This window comes from Mustela putorius, unplaced genomic scaffold (assembly GCF_011764305.1).
Source record: "Mustela putorius furo isolate JIRA1106 unplaced genomic scaffold, ASM1176430v1.1 tig00003858_pilon_pilon_pilon, whole genome shotgun sequence".
NCBI classification, from domain to species: domain Eukaryota; kingdom Metazoa; phylum Chordata; class Mammalia; order Carnivora; family Mustelidae; genus Mustela; species Mustela putorius.
The window spans coordinates 10028328-10048943 of NW_025422010.1; the positions used below are offsets into that span (position 1 = coordinate 10028328).

At 39.7% G+C, this 20616-nt stretch overlaps 1 protein-coding gene across 10 annotated transcripts in view; it reads right to left on the bottom strand.

Annotated features, from left to right (window-relative positions):
• Positions 1 to 20616, bottom strand: part of PTPRM (protein tyrosine phosphatase receptor type M) — a 776839-nt gene that overhangs the window by 269694 nt on the left and 486529 nt on the right. For all 10 annotated transcript variants that reach the window (XM_045065755.1, XM_045065757.1, XM_045065756.1 and 7 more), the window contains 2 exons: positions 12049 to 12250; positions 8968 to 9070 (listed from right to left, as the gene is read on the bottom strand). In XM_045065755.1, coding sequence (XP_044921690.1) covers positions 8968 to 9070; positions 12049 to 12250 — 305 coding nt within the window. The remainder of the gene's footprint in view (positions 1 to 8967; positions 9071 to 12048; positions 12251 to 20616) is intronic.

Below are 20616 nucleotides of genomic sequence, written 5' to 3' on the forward strand. Positions count from 1 at the left end.
CTCTGGGTGACAAGTAAGTTATACAAGTCTTACAAGTAAAACTACTTATAAATTAATCCACTGTTAACATAGACAGATAGTCCAAATATTTGGGGGGACAGCAGCATGTAACTTTCTCTACCATCAGTGGAAAATGAGATCAACCTGCATGTCTACTTCCATCACCCTGATGGATGGTTTCAGGGCAGCTGGTCAGTGTTGGTCGGGGAATGGGCAGCACTACCTGCTCTCCTCTCTAGAGAGATGGTCATGCATAACTTTTGGCTTCTACTGTACATGAAGGCTTTCATGTCTTCTACCGAATTTGAAGGCTTTCATGTAACCTGTAGTTCCAATCTCAGGTACCTAGTTTTTCCGAGAGAAGCATGGGTTCCTTCCGGCATAGCAGAAACAAGACAGCGTATGATCAAACAGTTGGGTCTTCCCTGGCCCTCGCCAGGAACTGGCTCCAACCATCCACTAATCAGGCTGTTTAGTGGTGCTCAGAGGCGGCTTTGCACTCTGGATGTTAGTAGGCAAAGACACCACTGTGTCCCTTCAACAGGCCTTGCAGACACAACCTAGTACAAATTATAATCATCACAAAAGCAGCTAGTGCAGGTTCAGGGCAAAGGGATTAGGGTGACGCAGTAAAAGGAAGTAGAAAGGAGCAGAAAGACAAAGATCCAGAAGCTTCTCAGCAAGGAGGGTCTGATAATGCCATGTTTCTACTGCTTAGAAAAATGGAGATTTAAAAATACGTGTACAATTAGTAACTTCCAATAAATACCTTGATAGAGAGTCATTGCTAAGATGGGCTTTCAGTTTCTAGTGTCCTAGTGTCCACTTAACAATACTCTAAACAGTTACTATCACTAGTTGCTGTGGTTAGTCAAGATGTTTTTCCCTCTAAAAAGGACTAAATGGTTTTGATTCCTTTAAATCCTGTCTCTAATAAAAACTAGCATGTGGCCCTTAGACGATCCCTTTCCTTCATGCCTAAAGGTTAGTGATGTCCAAACAGGGACCAGCGAAAAGGAACAGTGGGAGGGGCTCAGCACACCCACCAACCACACTTCCTCTGAAGCTGTCCTGGGCCCGGTCCCTGCCTAACCCCTCCCTCACTGCAGGTCTGATCTTCCTTACATTTTTTTCCTTGCCTAAAGCTCTTGAGTGATTACTCACTGCCGAAAGGCTACATCTCTACTCCTTGGCATGAAGCATGAGGCTGCCCAATCTAGCCTGATCTCTCTTGTGGCTCCCTGCCCGTCTCCACCTCCCCCACCCCCACCCCCGGCCTGTTCTGCTCACTCTAATTCTAATACTCTTCTCATCCCCAGGTCAGGCTGACTTGCTCAGTCCTTCCTGCCCTTTTGGAACTCATCTGTCTCACTCATTATTTATTCCCTGCCACACACACTTAATCTCCTCTGCAAATACCTCCCCAGGACATATGTTTCTTGGACAATATCCATCTGCAAGATTCAGCTCCTTGGCTTCGGAGCCGCTTCTCTGAAGTCTTACCTGACCTTCCCATGTACAACCCCTCCCCCTGGCCTTTCTGTACCAGTCCTCATCCATGCAGTAGGGGACCAGATGACCCGCTGGTCCCTCCCATCCAGATTGCGAACCCCCAAAGAGAGCCTATAACAGGTTCTTCTGTGTTCCCAGTACTCAGCTCAGTGCCCCAAACCTAGTGAGTACTTAATAACTGTAATCCTTATAGCTCCCTGAGATAAGGTGATATTACCTTGCTCTGCAAAGATGAGGCTTAGAGATGTGAAGAAATGGGTAACAGTCACATAGCTCATCATTGAGAGAGCTGGGATTAGAAACCGGGTTTATTTAACTTCCGAGTATGTCCCTTCTCTATATCCTGGGTCTCATTTTAAAAGATAAGTCCACAATTTATGTGACCCATGGAACAAAGTGGTTATTTGACTATTATTCTTTCTTCCTTAGAATATGCCAAAGGAGGAAAGAGTGATTCTACCTGCCTAAAAGGCCATGCATGACATCTGATGCTATCTTGGGACTCAGGGTAAAATGTTCTTGATTATTGATTCTGCAGTTTCTACGTAATTTACAGAAAAGCCCTGTTTAGATACGGAAATTATACATTTACTTAAAATAGCTAATTTAAAATTATATTACTTTAAATTTATATTACAGGATCTTTGGGTCTTAAGATAAATTCTGCATTGTGGGGAAGGAAAACACGATAGTTTTTCCTTTCTCAGAATAATATTGTCATTCCAACAAGAAAATAAAATAAAGGCATAAACTTATGGGGAAAAAGTAATAAAAAACATTTGCAAATCATGATTTAACTGGTTCCTCTGGCCCAAGATAGAATTTTTGGACAAAACTGTTTTGATGAAAAAGATAATTTTTAGAATCTAGGGAATAAATTCTAAGATAATCATAATGATTAAATGACCATAAGATGGTACTTGAATCACAAGTATGCATACAGATATTTTTTAAGAAATGGGAAGAAGAATCAGATTCTTCAGTGGTGAAGAGGACATTAGACTTCACTGAGCCAAGTTCCGTGTATCACCAACTGCCCATAATCTGGTGTCAGATTATGGATTTTACTTTCAGAATGGTTGTAAACAGAAGATCAGTTTCCTTTTGTTCTATGGTTAAGTTTATTCAGTAAAAATAACCATAATAGCTAAGGGTTCAGACGCCAGCAGGGAAACATCCAACTTTTTAAAGAGCTATACTACATACAGAATTGGGGCAAAGAAAGGTTCATTACCTATTTATAATATCAATTCTCAAAAACTTGCAAATGCAGAAGTAAATAGGTAGCCAGATGCAATCCAATTTCAAAATATAGTAGAGATAACAGAATTTATTGGAATTCTATTATTTATGGATTTTATTGATAGAGACAATTATTAAATCCTTTATTTTTCGTGTAAAAGTAAGACTTTCTTTGTGTTATCAGATTTTTAAAAAAAATGAGACAAAGGAAAAGCGAGAGGACCAGAGTTAGTTCTATGAAAAGAAACAACACAAATCACCTACTGACTCAGTTTGAAAGGGCTGCTGTAAGGAAAAACACTTAAACAGCAGTTAGTAGGTGTGAAGTACAGTTTGGAGTGTTTAAAAAAAAAAACAAAACAAAAAACTACCTCTTTTAATCCTGACAAGAACCTCATAATGTTGATTTGCTTTCAGGCTCCTTGCATGAAGCAGAAGAGAACAGTATGACCAAGCTGGTGGTATGCACAGAGTGAAAATGTCTTTCCTTGGACTTACTGATGTTAGGCAAATGGATTGCTGCTGCCTTAAAAGAACTTTTCAAAAATTAATATCTGGTCCATACTTCCTAATATGAAACTTCCTAAACCATAATTAATTATATGCTAACAAGTGTAATTTCTGCAGGAAACTTCTTAAAACCAAACACACAATTGTCTCCTATCACTCATTAATTATAATGATCTCTTTCTTTGCTTCTCCTGTCAAAAGATCTGTTTCACTGTCCCATCCGAGGTGTCAGTTTTCACAGACTCCCTGACATTCTCCTGCTAAATCCCTTTAATAAAAACTTATGTGTGACAACCAGCTGGGAATGTGAGTGCAAGCTGATGGCCACGAAAAAAGAACAAATCTGGTCTTCCGTATTGCTCCAGGATCAAATCAGACATTTTTAGGAAGTTTAATAAATTTTCTTAAGATAAATATAATTGCTTTACTGACTATTTATCCACAACAGAATGAAAACCTGTCCTTCACCTTAGTCTAAGAACACAGCATAGAGTTTTCAAAGGGCAAAGAGCTCAGTGATGAGAAAAAAATAGCATCCTTTAATGCATGTTTAATTTTCTATCTGATTTGTTACAAAAGAATATTTGATGAGTAGTTTGGGTAAATGCAGAAATACTAGAAGTGAACAATGAGGCTTTAAGATCCATACACGTTTTGCTGGCTATCTAATAAGGCAAACCAGCATAAAGGGAAAAGTGACAGAGAAGAGTAAATGAAAACAGCACACATTTGTCAAGTCTACCGCGGCAATGAGTTCAAGGTGAAATCTTTTTATAAAAAGCCGAATATATTATATAAAAATAAATAAATTCTTGATTTATGCATGAAACTGAAGTTTTTATATGGTACACATCTTTTTTTTTTTTAAATCAAAAGTGTTTTGGATGAATAAAAACATTTATGCCTGCCTTTTACTAACAGAAAATATTCCCTGTCTCATTTGAAATCTTTTTTTCATTTTATTTTATTTTATTTCTTTTCAGTGTTCCAGCATTCATTGTTTATGCACCACACTCAGGGCTCTATGTCATACACGCCCTCCATAATACCCACCACCAGGCTCACCCAACATGTGCTTTAAAAAAGTAAGGCAAACTATTTCTTTCATCCCTTCCTTATGACCTCATCTCTTCCCCATTCATAATGTAGTGAAGTTCCAATTTGCTTTAAGATTGTGGCCCTGATCCCTACAACCAAAACTATCCGCAAATTTTTTTTTTTTTTCAGATTTTATTTATTTATTTGACACAGAGAGAGACAGAAAGAAAAGGAACAGAGGCAGGGGGAGTGGGAGAGAGAGAAGCAGGCATCCTGTTGAGCAGGGAGCCCCATGCGGGGCTTGATCCCAGGGCCCTGGGATCATGACCTGAGCCAAACGCAGACGCTTAACAACTGAGCCACCCAGGCACTGCACTGCAAATTGTTTTTTAAATATAACTGTTGAGGAAGTGTTCATTGCAAAGATAACCACAGTATAAGAAGTTACCAATGGCAGTAAAAGCACAGCATCAAAACAATTAGGACTATCCTTGTTAGAAGAACAAGGGGGCTGCCGTCCATTCAAAGCGTATTCTCACATTAAGGCATCTGCTTTACTGTTCTGGTTGCTCTGATTGTTGCCCACCTCCCATCCCTATGGACAGACCTCTAAATAGATGTTTTCCCCACTCGGTAGTTTCTCCTGAATGAATGAATCAAAGAATGAGTCCTTAAAATGGTAATTTTCTAACGTTTCACTGAAATGAATATCAGAATGTTTAATTAGCATATTCAAGCCCTGAGTTTTAATTAAGAAGACATATAGCTCCAAAACATTTATGAATAAATTGAGTCAACAATGCCTAAAGAACAAAAATGAGAGTCATTTGAAAACACCATCATCTAAGGCGCACCGACGTGCTGAGGTCTCGTGCTGTAGACCATGAGAAGGTATAAAACATCATTGAGGGACACTGGCACACAGTACATACAGCAAAAGAGTAAAATCATGGAGAGAATTTTTGTTCGTGCAAGAAAAGCACATAGCTTGTGTAAAACTACTTATTCTTTATTTAGAGCTGGTATTTTACTGGTAAATTACAAGGATTTTCTCTGTTGGACTGTCTGCGTGTAATGAACAGTGGAGAGAAGAAAGAGGAATGAGGAGATTCTAAATGAGTAAAAGAAAATTAAGCTTTCCCCTGTCTTATTAAAGAAAAAAATTGAATCCATGAACAGACATTAAAATTCTGTCCTAGGTGCTGGCTGACTGGCTAGAATGACGGAATTTGTGTTCTTCTTGGCCATCTCAGGATTTAAATAATTTTATGTGACAGTGCTGATGTGCTGATCAATAAAAAGACAGCAATCGTTTACATTGAGAGTTTAGTGCAATTTTAAGAATCTGCATTAAGCAAGCTGAGGGTCTGTAGTGGAATCAATGCAAAACCACCTTCCTTGGTGAAGTGCATAAATGAAGTGGGACTGAATTTTTAACACCAATGATTATGGATTAAAGAAAAATCAAATCAATTGAAAGAATTGCCTTTGGAAATCACACAATGACAGTATTTTTGAGCATATCATACTGGGCGAAATCCAGGAAAGCAAACAGATGTTCAGTTCCATTTCCCTCCTTCTTCTAGTCTTTATCTTATCATTTGGGAAAAGCCTTCTTGTATTGCAGTTTGATTACATGTGCATTTTGCAAATTTCCAGATGTGTTCAGATGTTTTAATCTACATTATGGCTTTATATTTTAGGTCCCCATGATTCCCTAATCAGAGTTCTTATTTCTCTAAACATTAAATGAAATTGAAAATTTTCATATACCTCATTTAGCTTCAAAGTATTACGGACATTTTTTTCCAAACTAGTCTTTCTAGCTATATTGGTCTTGCATCTACTCAATAGATAATCAGTCCCATTATGTTGTACTGTAATACCAAATCCCTTGAAAAGAACATTCACTTTCTTGCAAAAAAACACAAAAAAAACCAAACCAAACCAAAACAAAACAAAAAAACCCAAACCCCAACAACAACAAAAACACACAACTTTTTGACAGGTGGGGTCATGATAATTTCCATTCTCAATTTTGTGCTAATAAAATTTACACATTTAAGATAAGTATCCTTCCAGATAAGGTGGTATGTGTAGTGGGTTTGCCTGTAACACTTACTGAATAGTTTCCCATAAGAACTGATCTTGATTCTAGCATGGATTTAGATGATGAACATAGATGGTACATTTACGAATTTCAAGATGCTAATATTGTGGAAGAAGGAATCATAGAGACGATGAAAAGCAACCCTGGTAAATTCAAGGAATGTTTGGCCAATAACAAGACGATGTTTTTTGTTGTTGTTGTTGTTGTTTTTAAAGATTTTATTTATTTATTTGACAGACAGAGATCACAAGTAGGCAGAGAGGCAGGCAGAGAGAGAGGAAGAAGCAGGCTCCCTGCAGAGCAGAGAGCCCGGTGTGGGGCTGGATCCCAGGACCCTGGGATCATGACCCAAGCCGAAGGCAGAGGCTTTAACCCACTGAGCCACCCAGGTTCCCTGACAAGACAATGTTTAATCAAAGTGGAGCTATGGTTAGCTTGGAAATAGGGTATCATGACAGTTGTGAAGGAGGGTGTGTTAACAGAAACTGAAATATTAGCAGAGTTAGAGACTGGCCTTCAAGAAATGATGTGAAACATGGTGAAGCCATGTATTTTGGACACTCTGACAAGCACTTGAAGGTATCCTTTTATAAGAATAAAAAGCCTGAGGATATCTACAATTAACCAACTGATAAGTCTCCAGTATCCAAAAACAACTAGAAAGGTATAAAAGAAAACAAAAAGATAATGCCTTGTTTAAACAAAGGCATGTTTAGAAAATATGAATGGTAGTGTGGATGTAAGAGGCACTTTAAAAAAAGTAAGGAAAGGAGAATTGGGAAGGGGGATGATATAGATGACCCAAAGGACTATCATTTGAAAACTCAGACTTGGAAAGTCCTATACAGAGAATGAATTATATGGGCGAAAATCTGATTGAAAGTGTTTGAAGGAAAGAGGTAGTAAGAACAGAAGATGAAAAGGAGTTTATGTGAGTTGGGAAGGTTAGGATTTCAGATCCCTTCCATTTGGAGGCCTTGAAAGTGAGTGGCCTATACGCTTTCATTTTATCCTAATGCTTCTGTAGGAGAACACGGACTCCTGTCCTAACAGCCCATGTTGCTGAGTCTAGGCGATTCTTAAACGGGTCACAAGAAAATGATGCTCCCAAGGCCATGGTCAGAGCATCAGTTTTCATCTAATAAGACTTCAACTTTCTGGAGTGAAAAAAGTCTGACCCATGGCCACGGATACACTCGGATCTTGGCCAGCTGTCTAATGAGCATGTGTCTTGGGTCATTCGGATCAGGGCAACCCCTTGGCACTGTACAGAAGTCAGCACAAAGGGCCTAGGTAGTGTCAGCGGCTACGTTTTTCTAGTAGTAATAATATCTTAAATTTGGAGTAGGGCTTTCACACATTTCGTAGTGTTCTCGCGGACCGCACTAGTGGAGGGCAGTCCTCAATCCCTGACATGAAAATCTTTTCCTACTATGTCAAGTCAACAGAGCGAACTAGAAATTGTCTCCTAAAATTTTTTACATTTTTCAAATAAAAATTTCTGTGATCCCACCCTCATTGGACTTGCCTATCAAAGAATGCTGCTTTTTTTTTTATTGCTAACTCTGTGAAATGAAACTTGTACATATCTTATCATGTAGAAAGAAGTCCAACTGATTGCCTATGATACTGTAGTGAAAACATGATCAAGTAGAGCCAGGTTTCAAAAGGTTAATGGAGTAAAATTCTATACCAGGAGTACTGAAACAAACCCTACAGAGGCCTAAATGGGAATGTAAACGTTTCCTCAGAGTACGCTATTCGAAATAATAGGTTATTTTGAAGGGAATCTATTCTGATGGTACAGAATATCTAAATCGCTCTGAAACAAGTAGAGATTTCATTTATATAGATTAATGAGCTTATGACAAGTTCATACTCAAGAGTTATTCAGGCATTCCTTTGCTCCTTCCTAGGAAGAATAAATTTATTTTATTCATTCACTGTAAAAGTTACACTTTGTAATTTCTTAGCTATATAAATCACCGCAGAATGAGAAATAGGGCCTACATGTTGGTAATAAACTTAAATATGTTCAAATAAAGACTTCACAATGCTCTTTCCAATCATCTGTTTCTTTAAAAAAAAAAAAAAAGTTACACCACATATTCAATGGAGAAATCAGCCAATTTCCCAGAAGTTAACTGACTTAAAACCCCAGGTATACAAACAAACAGGCAAAAAAACCCAAAGGTCCATTGAAAGATGAGAGCTCAAGATAAAAATGTCATTGGCCCTTGGGTAACAAAATTGCAGCAAGCACTTACTTGTTAGACTCAAAGCCACCTCTCAAAAGACTAAGGCTTTTGTTCCTTATCTTCAAAGAACAACCCTCTTGCATCAGAATCAAACTCTGTACACAATACTTGATCACCCCATATCAAAGCACGTCCCCTTTCCTGAGTCATTTCTTTTAATTAGAGCTAATAAAGAAATGGGTTTACATGCTGACTGATGTTTGTAGCAAATCCCTAGAAAACAGGGTCAAGAAATTCATTAGTGTGATGTTAGGGTCTGTGTCTCTGGAGCCAGCCCGCCCCTCCTCTACTCAGTACCTGACAGGCGCGCCTCGGCTCTGTGCTGGTTTCAGCATGACTGTCACCGTGTTGTCCGTTTGATTCAAAGGGGTCTCGAGCTCATAAGCCGGCATAGAGGGCGCTGGGGGGAAAAATGTGTGATGGGAGATTCGTTATTTCTGATCGATCTTTTCGGTTTTCCTTCTAGTTCTGTTTGGAAAGAACATTAAGAACACAGTGCACTTCAACTATAGTTATGAACCGACCATGGACGGCCTCTGTGTATATACCTTATACAGAATATTAGGAACTGCTGCTAAAACCAGTATATGTCAACTTCTTTGATCCTGAGTTCAAGTTGGGAGAGAGTATGAGGGGGCTTGTGAGGTGGTACTAATAGTCTCTCTCTTGATTTGCATTCTTGATGAATGGGTGTAGGTTAGCTTGAGAACATACATCAAGTTGGGCACTTACAATGTGTATACTTCTCGGTAGGTATGCTCTTCTTTAGAAATAGCTTTAAATGCATATTTAAGAAATAATCACTAGGATCATAAAACTGAATATTATAGCTCTCCCATCAAAGTCAAGGTGGAAAACTCTGTGTATGCCACAGATCCATCTAGAAATCGGAAGAAGACTGTAGAAGCCAGAGAGGCTCGTTGAAATTAGTGACCACGAATGGGCTGTCAGGGAGAGCAGAAAGGTGGAAAAGGTACGGGAATTGGAGTAAGGAAGGCTTGGTTTGACTTTCTGTTGTTTTGTTTTAATCAGTGTAAGAGCTTAGGCTCACGAATTATCTCTGGGTCTTCAGTTTACCCTTCTTTCAAAATAGGAGAAATTACCCTCTAGGGTTATTATGGGAATTGAAAGAGAAAATAAAGGGTGTCAGGTAAATACAATTCTACCAATGTTCATTCTTTTCCCCCACTTCAAGAGAATCCTATTTCCAAGTCTATTTTCTGGCATTCTTTGTTTTCTAGATTGTTTAGTCTTCTCATGTGAAGATAATGATAGAGTTCTTCAATAACTTTGTCATTGCCATGGAATAGATGGATCAAAGCTGTGATGTGGGGGGCACATGGTCTTTTTAAGAACCACAGGAGTAGGTGACTGATGAGAACACTAGTGATCATTTTTTTTTTACAAATATAGTTTTTTAAATCTCTTACATATAAAAAGCTTTTATGTAAAAGGCATGGGTTATATCTCATTTCCATTTATTGGATTTTCTCAGCATTAAAAATTAACTCCAATTCTATTAAAAATTAACTCCAATTCATAACACAGAATTACATTTTGTATAGAGAATAGTTCTTTCTCTGAGGTCCATGAAAGTAGAAAATTGGGGCCCATAAACTGTAATTTTCTTTGAACTATAAAAATCAAATAGTTATTCTTGATGAGTCTGTGCAGGCTAACAAAAATGTCAACTGTCTTTGTTTTTGGATAGAACTATAGGAACTTGGGAGGTTAACAGCAGTCAGAGTCATATCAAATAGAATTTTTGTATAACAAGAAATGATAAAAATGAATTCTTTTTTTCTAAAAGAACATCTTTAAGATAATACTCTTTGAAATATAGTTTCCATAGGGGGAAACTACCAAAACAAAGAAGGCTTAGAGATACACATACTGGCACACATTTCCTCTTCAGTCTCCATCATAAGTTAAAGCACCAGATTCTATCACCTTAATTACATCTAGGTTATCAGTGCACTTGATCAAGATCAGAGAGGGCGTGCATAGAAATTACGACTAGAAGCCAGATTTTCTGATTCCAAGTCTAGTGGTCTCCAGAGATGTAGGACTAAATGGCATTTTCCTAACCTCACAAGGGCATCTTCCTCTTCTTCCAACTCTCCATATTGTTATTACCCAATGTTTGTTATGAAATATCAAGTGTATGTTGAACTTCAAGTTGAGTTTGTGTTCATAAACAAAATCTTATATGATGAAAAATTTCCCCTCAAGTTTCCCCTTAAAAACAAAATTCCAAACCTCCCTCCCTCAAAACCTAATTGAGTGCTTATAGTACTTTTTTTTTTTAGATTTTATTTATATGAGAGAGAGAACACACAAGCAGAGAGAAGGGCAGAGGGAGAGGGAGAAGTGACTCCCCACTGAGCAGAAAACCCCTGCCCTGATATGGGGCTTGATCCCAGGACCTCAGGATCATGAGTTGAGCTGAAAGCAAACACATAACCCAATGAGCCACCCACACACCCCTATAGTACTCTTGTTGTAAGCCTGCCTCTGATTCTAAGCAAAACTTCCCAAAAACTAGAAATGAGGGACAATAGATAAAGATAAAAAATAGACAATAGATAAAAAAAAAATAAAGCTAAACATTACTTAGCTAGAGTTATTCCCCTCACCAGCTTCTTGCTCATCTTCCCCTAGCCTAAACAGGCAAGGTCAAAACTCAAATACTTCACCACTCATACCCAAAGGGGGTTAAATGGAAAAAGGAAATGTCCATGGAATTGTGTTCATTGCTATTATATATCCCACAGCAGATGGCAACTCCATTTCCTCTAGTCTGAAGCACAAACACATTTTCTGCACAGTTGCACATGCCCAGAACTACTTCTCAAATTATGTCTTTGGTTGGATGGCATAACTGAGTCTCTACCAGCAAAAAGCTGGGGGATATAAGTGTCTGGGACCACCCCTCTGTCATTGCAGAGGATGTGCAACTATGAATGGTAAAGGTCCCTGATCCTTCTGGAAGCAGACTCCATATAATGCGGTCTTTCCCCCGAGCACAAAATCAGTCATGGCTCACCATAGAGATCTTTCCAATGGTGCTGCTCTGGTAACTTGTACTGTGAAGGGGACAGGAGCACACAGACCAGAACCCTCACTCTATGTTCAGGTCCTCTAGTGCAAAATGACACAACGTGGCTACTTGCCAATGCAGAAGGATCTTAAGCTTCCAAATTATAAGTACTTGCAGTATTTTATTCCATCCCATGAGTCTGATTTGCACATATGCCCAAGTGCTCATCTGAATACAATGGGTCAGTCGGGGTGAGCTTTGTATCCTTGACAATGGGGATGAAAAGGTACAAAAACCGCCACCGCTGATGAAAGACATAAGTCACAAAGGTATAATACCTGATATTTTGGTGGTGAACTGATTTGTGGCTGGAGGTCCAAACCCCTTAGCTGTGCTGGCTCGGATGGTGAAGGAGTACGTGGTCCCCGGATACAGTCCAAAGAACAGAAAATGGGTTTCATTCCCCAGTTTTGAAACTCTTCCACTTTGATTGGATAAATCTATTTCGGGGTCAAAGGAACTGACTGCTTTGTAGGTGATCTGCAGGAGAATAAGAAAGCGATAACATGTCTGGAGCAGGTGCACCGGGATCACATCTTTATCCAATAAACCCCTGTGATGTATGCACTGTCAGATGCTTCATGATAAGCTCCTCTACTAACTTAGACGCTTCAAATCCTGGATCCAGTGAAGGGGCTCAGGAACTCAGCCAAAACTGCTTTGAGTTATTACTTTTATAGACAGAGGAACTGAAAGCCAGTAGATTAGAACATAAAGGATGAGTTCAGGTTTAAGCTAATACCTTGAAGTTGTTTGCTTTCAAAATGTCACTTTGGAAAAACTACATTACAGTTGGCTTAAAACAACATCACAAAATGTACAACTAGTTTAAACAGATAAGGACCATACAAGGGTAAGGCCTCATCTCTCATCCAGGGGCCAGCTTGATTCTGCACTGAATAGGAGTATTGTCTCCTGGGAACAAGGGTGCTTTTAAATGTTTTCATCAGGGTGGGCCAAGATATCTGGTCTCACAATAAATCCCAGACACACATCAGGAGCTCCTGATGGTATGACAGTGGTGCTCATGAACAGTGGTATTTACTACTTTTTCTTCAGAGCCATGCTATCTGACTGGACTTCTTGTCATGATAGAAATGTTCTACTCTGCACTCTCATAGTAGCCACCAGCCACAAGTGGTGACAGACCCCTTGCAATGTGGCTCGTGAGACTGAGGCCCTGAGCATTTTATTTAATTTTCATTTACTAAAATTTATATGTAAATCACCGTGCGGGAGTAGGAGCTGCCATTCTAGAGAACCTTCTAGGGCAACATTCCTATGTTGCCCTAGAAGGTTCTTATATGTTTGCCACTTAACAGGTGTTTAAAGCACATTGGATGTGTCTGGAATGTGTGAAAATAAATATATCATAGGTATCTTTAAATTTGCCCTTTCAAATGATTTTTTAAAGAATTTTACTGTAAGTAGTTCATCAACTATTCACGAACGCGCATTTTAGTGGTGATTACGAACTTCTACTGGTTGTAATGACATAATTTTTAAATGTGCCATATCAAAAGTTTTAAATTGCAAAACCGAGCACTTTTCTTGCTTTTAAATAGGTAAACTTACTTATAATTTATGTGCATGAACACTAACACTGTTATTATACGGAGTGATAATTGACATTCTTTATTCTTATATTTATACCATGTCATTATAATTAGGGGGACCTCTCTGCGAGATTATTTAGATTGAATCATCTAAGCTTTGGCAAGAAAATGTTTGCTGTATATATTAATCACTACAGTACACACCACTCTCAGAGTTAGGCGGCATATCTGCTGTTAACCCTCCAGCCTATTTCCCTCACAAGGTTACTCTGAGTCAAGAAACAAGACAGCGTCTCCCACCTGCTGCTCTGGGAGGAACTTCAGCATCGGCACCACTGTGTGCTTCACTGTCTACTTAGTCCTCATACTGACACTTCTAGAGAAAAGGGTCATTCAGAGAGGGTAGGTCTAAGCTGTGATGGCATTTTTGCTCCCCAAAGTTTATTTATTAATTCATTCATTCGCCCATTCTAAACACATTCATTGCCTGCCTCTGGTGACCCAAGCTCGGTTCTCTGAGCTGGGATCTCACATGGTGGGGGAGACATGAGACCTGTCCTGGAAGAGGTAACAGGCTGATGGCGAAGTAGAGACACAATTCAACACCTATGATACAGTCTTCATAAATGGGGAGTACAGCCCACCAGGGCTAGGTACAGCTCCCTGTTCATCTCACTGCCTTACTAAAATCTTTAATGGGACACACTTGTATGGGAGACAAAATCCGAACTCCCTATCTTGGGGTTTAAGACCTGCAACATATCTCTGAATACTTGACACAAGGCCATTACATCACCTTCTGCTCTGGTCAGGGGATAGGATTTTCTGTACCACAAACACTGGGCTTTTCTGACATTCTTTGGCTCATCATCATTCACCTGCTTGGAAGGTGATTGAACCATCTATGACCTGCCTTCTCTCCCTGCTCAGAGTCAGTCATTCCACTGGAATATCGATGGGGTGGACACTGACACCACAAGCACTGTGGTCAGTGGGTGGACACAGGCCCTGCCCGCAGGTAGCTCCGCATCTGGACTACAGTGGGTGGAGCTGGGAGAGATGCAGGAAGTAAATTAAGAATTTGAAAATACTAAAATTAAGTAGATGAAATAAACACGGTGCTAAGACAAAGAATATTGTAGGGAGAGAGGACTACATGGTCAGCCACTGGAAATGACTGTGGAAGGGGCCACTGAGGGGCGGACAGTTAATCTGAGGAGACTGGGGGGCACTTGGGTGGCTCCACTGGTTAAACGACTGCCTTTGGCTCACGTCATGATCCTGGAGTCCTGGGATCGAGTCCTGCATCAGGCACCCGCTTAGCGGGGAGTCTACTTCCCCCTCTCCTCTCTGTTCTTACTCTCTCTCATTATCTCTGTCTCATTCTCTCCAATAAATAAATAAAATCTTTAAAAAAAATCTGAGGAGAATTTTGTGAGAGAGCCTACCATGCCAAGAGTTTGGGAAAAAACAGCAAGAACCAAGGCTGTGAAGCAGGAGTTTTCTGCACACAGTTAGTGGACAGAAAGAAGGCCTGTGTGACTGTGACCCAGCAAGCGAGGTGAGTGTGGTCCTTTGACCAGGATCCAAGTGGGCATGGGCCATACCATGCAGTGCTCTGTACCCTAAGATAAGAAGCATGGATGCATCCAATGGGGAGCCTTGGAACATCTTAAAGCATGAAAACCAAAGGATCTAATTTCCCTTATGAAAAGACCACATTAGCTGCCAGGGGGAGAAGTTGTTTGTTGGATGGAGGCAGTTAGGGGAGGAAGGGAGGCCACCAGGAACCACCACAGAGACCACGGGGGAAACTTCAGCACCTCTGACAGTGCCATGGTTGGGAATAAGGTGAGCATGGCCAAGAAGGCAGTAAATGAAAAGAACTGGCATATTTGAGAGTCAAAATGGACAGAAGTCAGTGATCAACTGAAGCCGTGGGGAGGGGTGTTGGAGGAATGCAGGATAGTTTCCATATTTGGGGCTTAAGCAAAAGAAAGCCCCGCTTGTTGAAAGAGATGGAATGGAAGAGGGGAAACGAACTGCTGGCTTGTGGACATAGTGTGCACGGTATCAGGCTGGGATTGGAGAGGTCTGGCCCAGAAATAGAGATGTGCAGGTGATCAACATTGCAATGTTATGGTTTAGGAAATGGGTGAGGTCGCTGGGGAAAGGATTTGAGAGAGAACACTGACATTTAATATAATCAGTGGTGGAGGAGGAGAAACCAACAAATGAACCAGAAAAGCCAACCGAGAGAGCTGTCATGGAAATCAAAAGGAAGGAAAAAAAAAAAAGGAAAGGAAAGGAAAGGAAAAGAGTGTCTGAAGAAGGAAATGCTTTCAAAGATGCTGAGAGTTGAGGCAAGACTGGAACAGTGTGTCCACCTGCCATGTCTGAAGCCAGAGTTCCCATTTCCTTCTCTGCAAAGCTTCTAGGACGAGGCCTAACCATCACTGGCTCAGCTGAATGCCTGGTGTTGTGGCTGTGTTCGTGCAGCTCACCTGGCGAGACATCATGGTGGACATCATGGTGTGCTGTGAACGCTCTCGTGTGCTCTGAAATCATGGCTTAAATATGCCAAAGGAAGTGGAACTATTCACCTAAATGCACCTTCCTTTCTGAGGAGGTACTGATGTCTTACTCTTCTTTCTGACCCCATAGCGATCTGTACATATTTTGCAATGAGTATACATTTTCCTCAAAAAGCTCCCAGGGAGAAGAGGTGTACGCATGCGCTCACACGTGCTCTTACTAGGGCAAGTAGGCCGTCAGGGCAACTGCTCTGACCATAGAGCAGAAAGCAAATGCTGGAGCAAGGGACCTGTTGCTCCACGGGGCGCATAGCTTGGTATTCACCTATCGCCATGGTCATGCAGGATAAGCTGAACGGGGGCTCCGTCACAGGACTTTTGCTCACAGCCCTTTGAGAATTTGCTAAGATTAATAGATCCTCTTTCCCCGACCCCTAAAAATGTACATACACACTAATGCACGCACTCATAACAATTATGGACCCTCTCCCTCACTATTTTTAAAAGATTTCGTTTATTTATTTGAGAGAGAGTGTGTGTGTGAGAGTGAGTGGCGGGGGAAGGGGTAGAAGGAGAGGGAGGGAGAGAATCTCAAGCAGACTCCATGCTGAGCACGAAGCCCGATGTGGGGCTCGATCTCACAACCCTGAGATCATGACCTGAGTCAAACCAAGAGTGGGATGCTCAGCTGACTGAGCCACGCAGGTGCCCCTCATCTCCCTCTCTTTGAACAAATCCCTAACAACCAAGTATGTTGTATATGTACAGACACAATACGTCAGAAAGGTCATCAATCCCTCTCAAAGCCACCCAGAGCCCACTGACCCCTTTCAAAACCATTCCAGAATACCAGGAATAAAAAAACGCGCTCCACAGGAACAGGAGCAATCCATTCTAGAATCCATGGTCTGTGGGATCTGCATATTATCTGAGCAGTTGTTCTAAAGGACACAGAGAAATGCCTCCATGCTCAGACCCAAATGTACCAGGTCCTTTTGGCATTTATTTTTTCATTTGCTCATTAAGAGCCTATGAAGTGCCAGACTATAGTAAAGCAGCAGGAAACTCCCAGAAGGAAAGTTTGGGACTGCTTCCATGCTTGCACTGGATCGCTGGCTGAGGGCCAAGGCAGTTTTGATGCAGTCTGTGTGAAGAACACTGACGGGGTGCCTGGATGGCTCAGTCCTTAAGTGTCTGCCTTCAGCTCAGGTCATGATCCCAGAGTCCTGGGATCTAGTCCCACATCGGGCTTCCTGCTCAATGTGGAGTCTGCTTCTTCCTTTCCCTCTTCCCCTTCTCTCCCCCTCACTTGGGATCTCTTTCTCTCTCTCCCAAATAAATAAAAATCTTGAAAAAGAAAAAAAAAAAAACAAACAAACAAAACCAAAAATGCTGATGTTCCACATTGGGCATATGTAGTTTTATGGGATGTCCCAAGTCAAAAGCAAACTGACATGCAAACAACATAGGTGGGGATTACACTTAGGTGAGATGGGGATCAACTGTTGCTTATATTGGATGATTTCTGGTTCATACATAGATGCCTGAAATTTTCTCAAATTACCTTCACTTCCTCTACTTATAGTTTCAAGTTCTGAACCAAAAGATTCATAAAGAACCAAAATAGAATAACATGCAATCTTTGGCCAGAAAGGGATTAAAAATCTTTTAGGGAGTGTGAGTTGATTGGAATTTCAGCTAGTGTTAAATACAGTCCTTTAACAAAGAGCCAAAGAATCAGAGGAAGGAATAATGAAATCTGATTTCTGGGGAGGAAGAACCTAGGATATTTCAGAGAATGTATTTAAATAATATTTAGATAAAAAGCTGAAAGAGAGGCAGAAGAGACAGGAAAGGAGAGCATCAGGAGGAAAGAAGGAAATAAGCCAAAACAGGTGGTGTGATAGTTTAGAAGGTTTTCAGAGAAAAGAATATTCCATATATGTAGCTCTAAGTTCCAGGAGAAAAATATTGGGAGATGCAGTAATAAATGAGTCGGAATTAGATCATGGCAGGCCTTGAATACTGAAATGAAACTTCTTGACATGGCCCTTAAATTCTACTCCTTTCTACACTCTTCCCTATCTCAGTCAGTAGTGCTTAGTTGAGCCCAGTTATCCAGGCCCAGGACCTTCAGGTGTCTTTAACTACTGAATGTCCCCATCTGTTGACAAATCCAGAATATTCTACTTTGCTATGTGCCCAAAACACTGCATTTTATGCTCCTCACACATTAAAGTGGTTTGCCTTTGGTACTTATTTCATTCTATCATTAGTTGTTGTCAGTACTGTTACTTCTAGAAGAGAAGGGACAGTACCTTTTATACTTCTGTCTTCTCCCCGTACCTTTTACACTCTCTCCCTCCCTCCATATAAATTTAAATTCCAGTTAGTGAACATACAGTTTAATATGAGTTTCAGGTGTACAATAGAGTGATTCAACACTTCCATACATCACCCAGTGCTCATGATGACAAGTGCCCTCCTTAATTCCCATCAGCTATTTAACCCATCCCCTACCCAACTCCCTTCTGGTAACCATCAATTTGCTCTTTATAGTTAAGAGTCTCTTTCTTGGTTTTCCTCTTTCTCTCTTATATATATATACATATAATATTTACATTATATATATCTTACATTAAATATATATCTATATAATATTTACATTATATATAATATAGTAAATGTATTATATATTATATTTATTTTTAAAATATTTATGTATATCATATATATAGGGAAAATATATATGTACATATATAAAAATATATATGTACATATATAAGACATATATAAATATATGTACATATATATAAAATATATATGTACATATATATTTTCCCCTTTTGTTCCCAAAGCTTGTCAATGGGAACATGGCCAGGAATCTGGAGTTTACTTACTAGGCAATCAAGAGCCATATAGAGTTAGTGAGGTACAATGAAAATATTTGGACATATGTATATACCCCTTTGTATTGGAGAGTATTACTGGCTGATAAACTTCTATGCAATGCTTGATATCCAATTTGCCTATGTAAGAGATACAACATGTATGTTTCCATCAACAGTCTATGCACACGTGCATTTGTCCACATCACTGTTTAACACATATTATACAGACCTAAACTTTTTGTAGCACTTGCTTTATTTCCTTTCTGAATCGTTAGTAAGGTAGGATAGGTATCTTTTTTTTTTTAAAGATTTTATTTATTTATTCAACAGAGAGACATCATAAGTAGGCAGAGAGACAGCCGGGGGCCGGGCGGGGGGGAAGCAGGCTCCCCGCTGAGCAGAGAGCCAGATGCGGGACTCGGTCCTAGGACCCTGAGATCAAGACCTGAGCCAAAGGCAGCGGCTTAACCCACTGAGCCACCCAGGCACCCAGGATAGGTATCTTTTCACTTAAATGCTACTTGGATCTTTTTCCTATGAGCTGCCTCCTCTTATTCTTTGTCCAGTTTTTCTAATGGAATGCTTTGTCCATTTCTTAGCAATTTGTATCAAGTCAGTTTAATGTGCCCAACAGCCCATCCACTGTTATAAATAAGGAAAATAATTTCCTCAAGTCTGCTGTCTGTATTTAGACCTTTACTAGTGCTATCTTTTGTTGTTCAGAAGTTTAAATTCTTATGAAGGTAAATCTGTCAATCTTTTAAAATATAACTTCCAGGTCTTATGTCAAGCTTAGTAAGATACATTACAGAAATATCTTCTTTATTTTTCTTATAGTGTTCTGGTAGTTTAACTTTTGTGTTTAGAATGCCAGTCCTTTTGGTTTTTTTTTTTTTTTTTAATGATGTGAGGTAGTTTATTATATGGTGTAGTATTCTTGTAAAAAATGCTGGGTTTGCTAGCATTTATTAAATTTTATCGATCTCTATTCATAAATAGAGATTGCTTGCCCTATAACTTCTACCTTGTAAAATTTTGGAAGGTCATATACCCAGTTGTTAACTCTGAAAAGTGAAATTGGGAAGCAATGATATTATGTTGAATACTTTTGTACTTAAAATATTCTTTCAGAGAGCAATATTACATTTCTAATTTAAAAAAATTAAAATTTTGATCACTGTCGAGGAAAGCTGTATTTATCAGTCTAGGTTTTAGGCAGATGACTCTGATAAAAATATAGGGCTAATCAAAAAATGAAACAAGATGGGACCAGGGAGGGAGACAAACCATGAGACTCTTAATCTTACAAAACAAACTGAGGGTTGCTGGGGGGTCAGGGAGAGGGTATGTGCTATGGTGAGTGCTATGAACTGTGTAAGACTGATGATTCACAGACCTGTACCCCTGAAGCAGATAATACATTATATGTTAATAATTTTTTTTTTTAAAGGACTGATCAAGAGGTAAAGGACAAAAAGAGCTAGATTCAGAACAAAGGTGGGGAAAACAGAAAGGAAAGGCTCGTTCATGAAGGCTGAAAATGGTTGTCAGGGAAATGAGAAGGAGAGGCAAAGACTAGGACCAGAAGAATGCTTTAATGTTGCCAACTGCCATGACTCCTGGCAGAAAACGATGATGTGAACATTTCCCAGTCATTGATGGTGTGGTATATTTGCCTAATAGATAAAGAGAACCTGAAAATAATCTGAACCCATAGCATATTCGTGTACAACATCTACAGTATTCAACCTGTTTTCTCTTCTCTTCTGCAAAAATGAGCCAACTGTGCTTCCTATTTTAATGAAACACCTGTATCATTTGTTACTAAGTTTTTCTTCAACTATGATAATTTACCTCACTTTCCA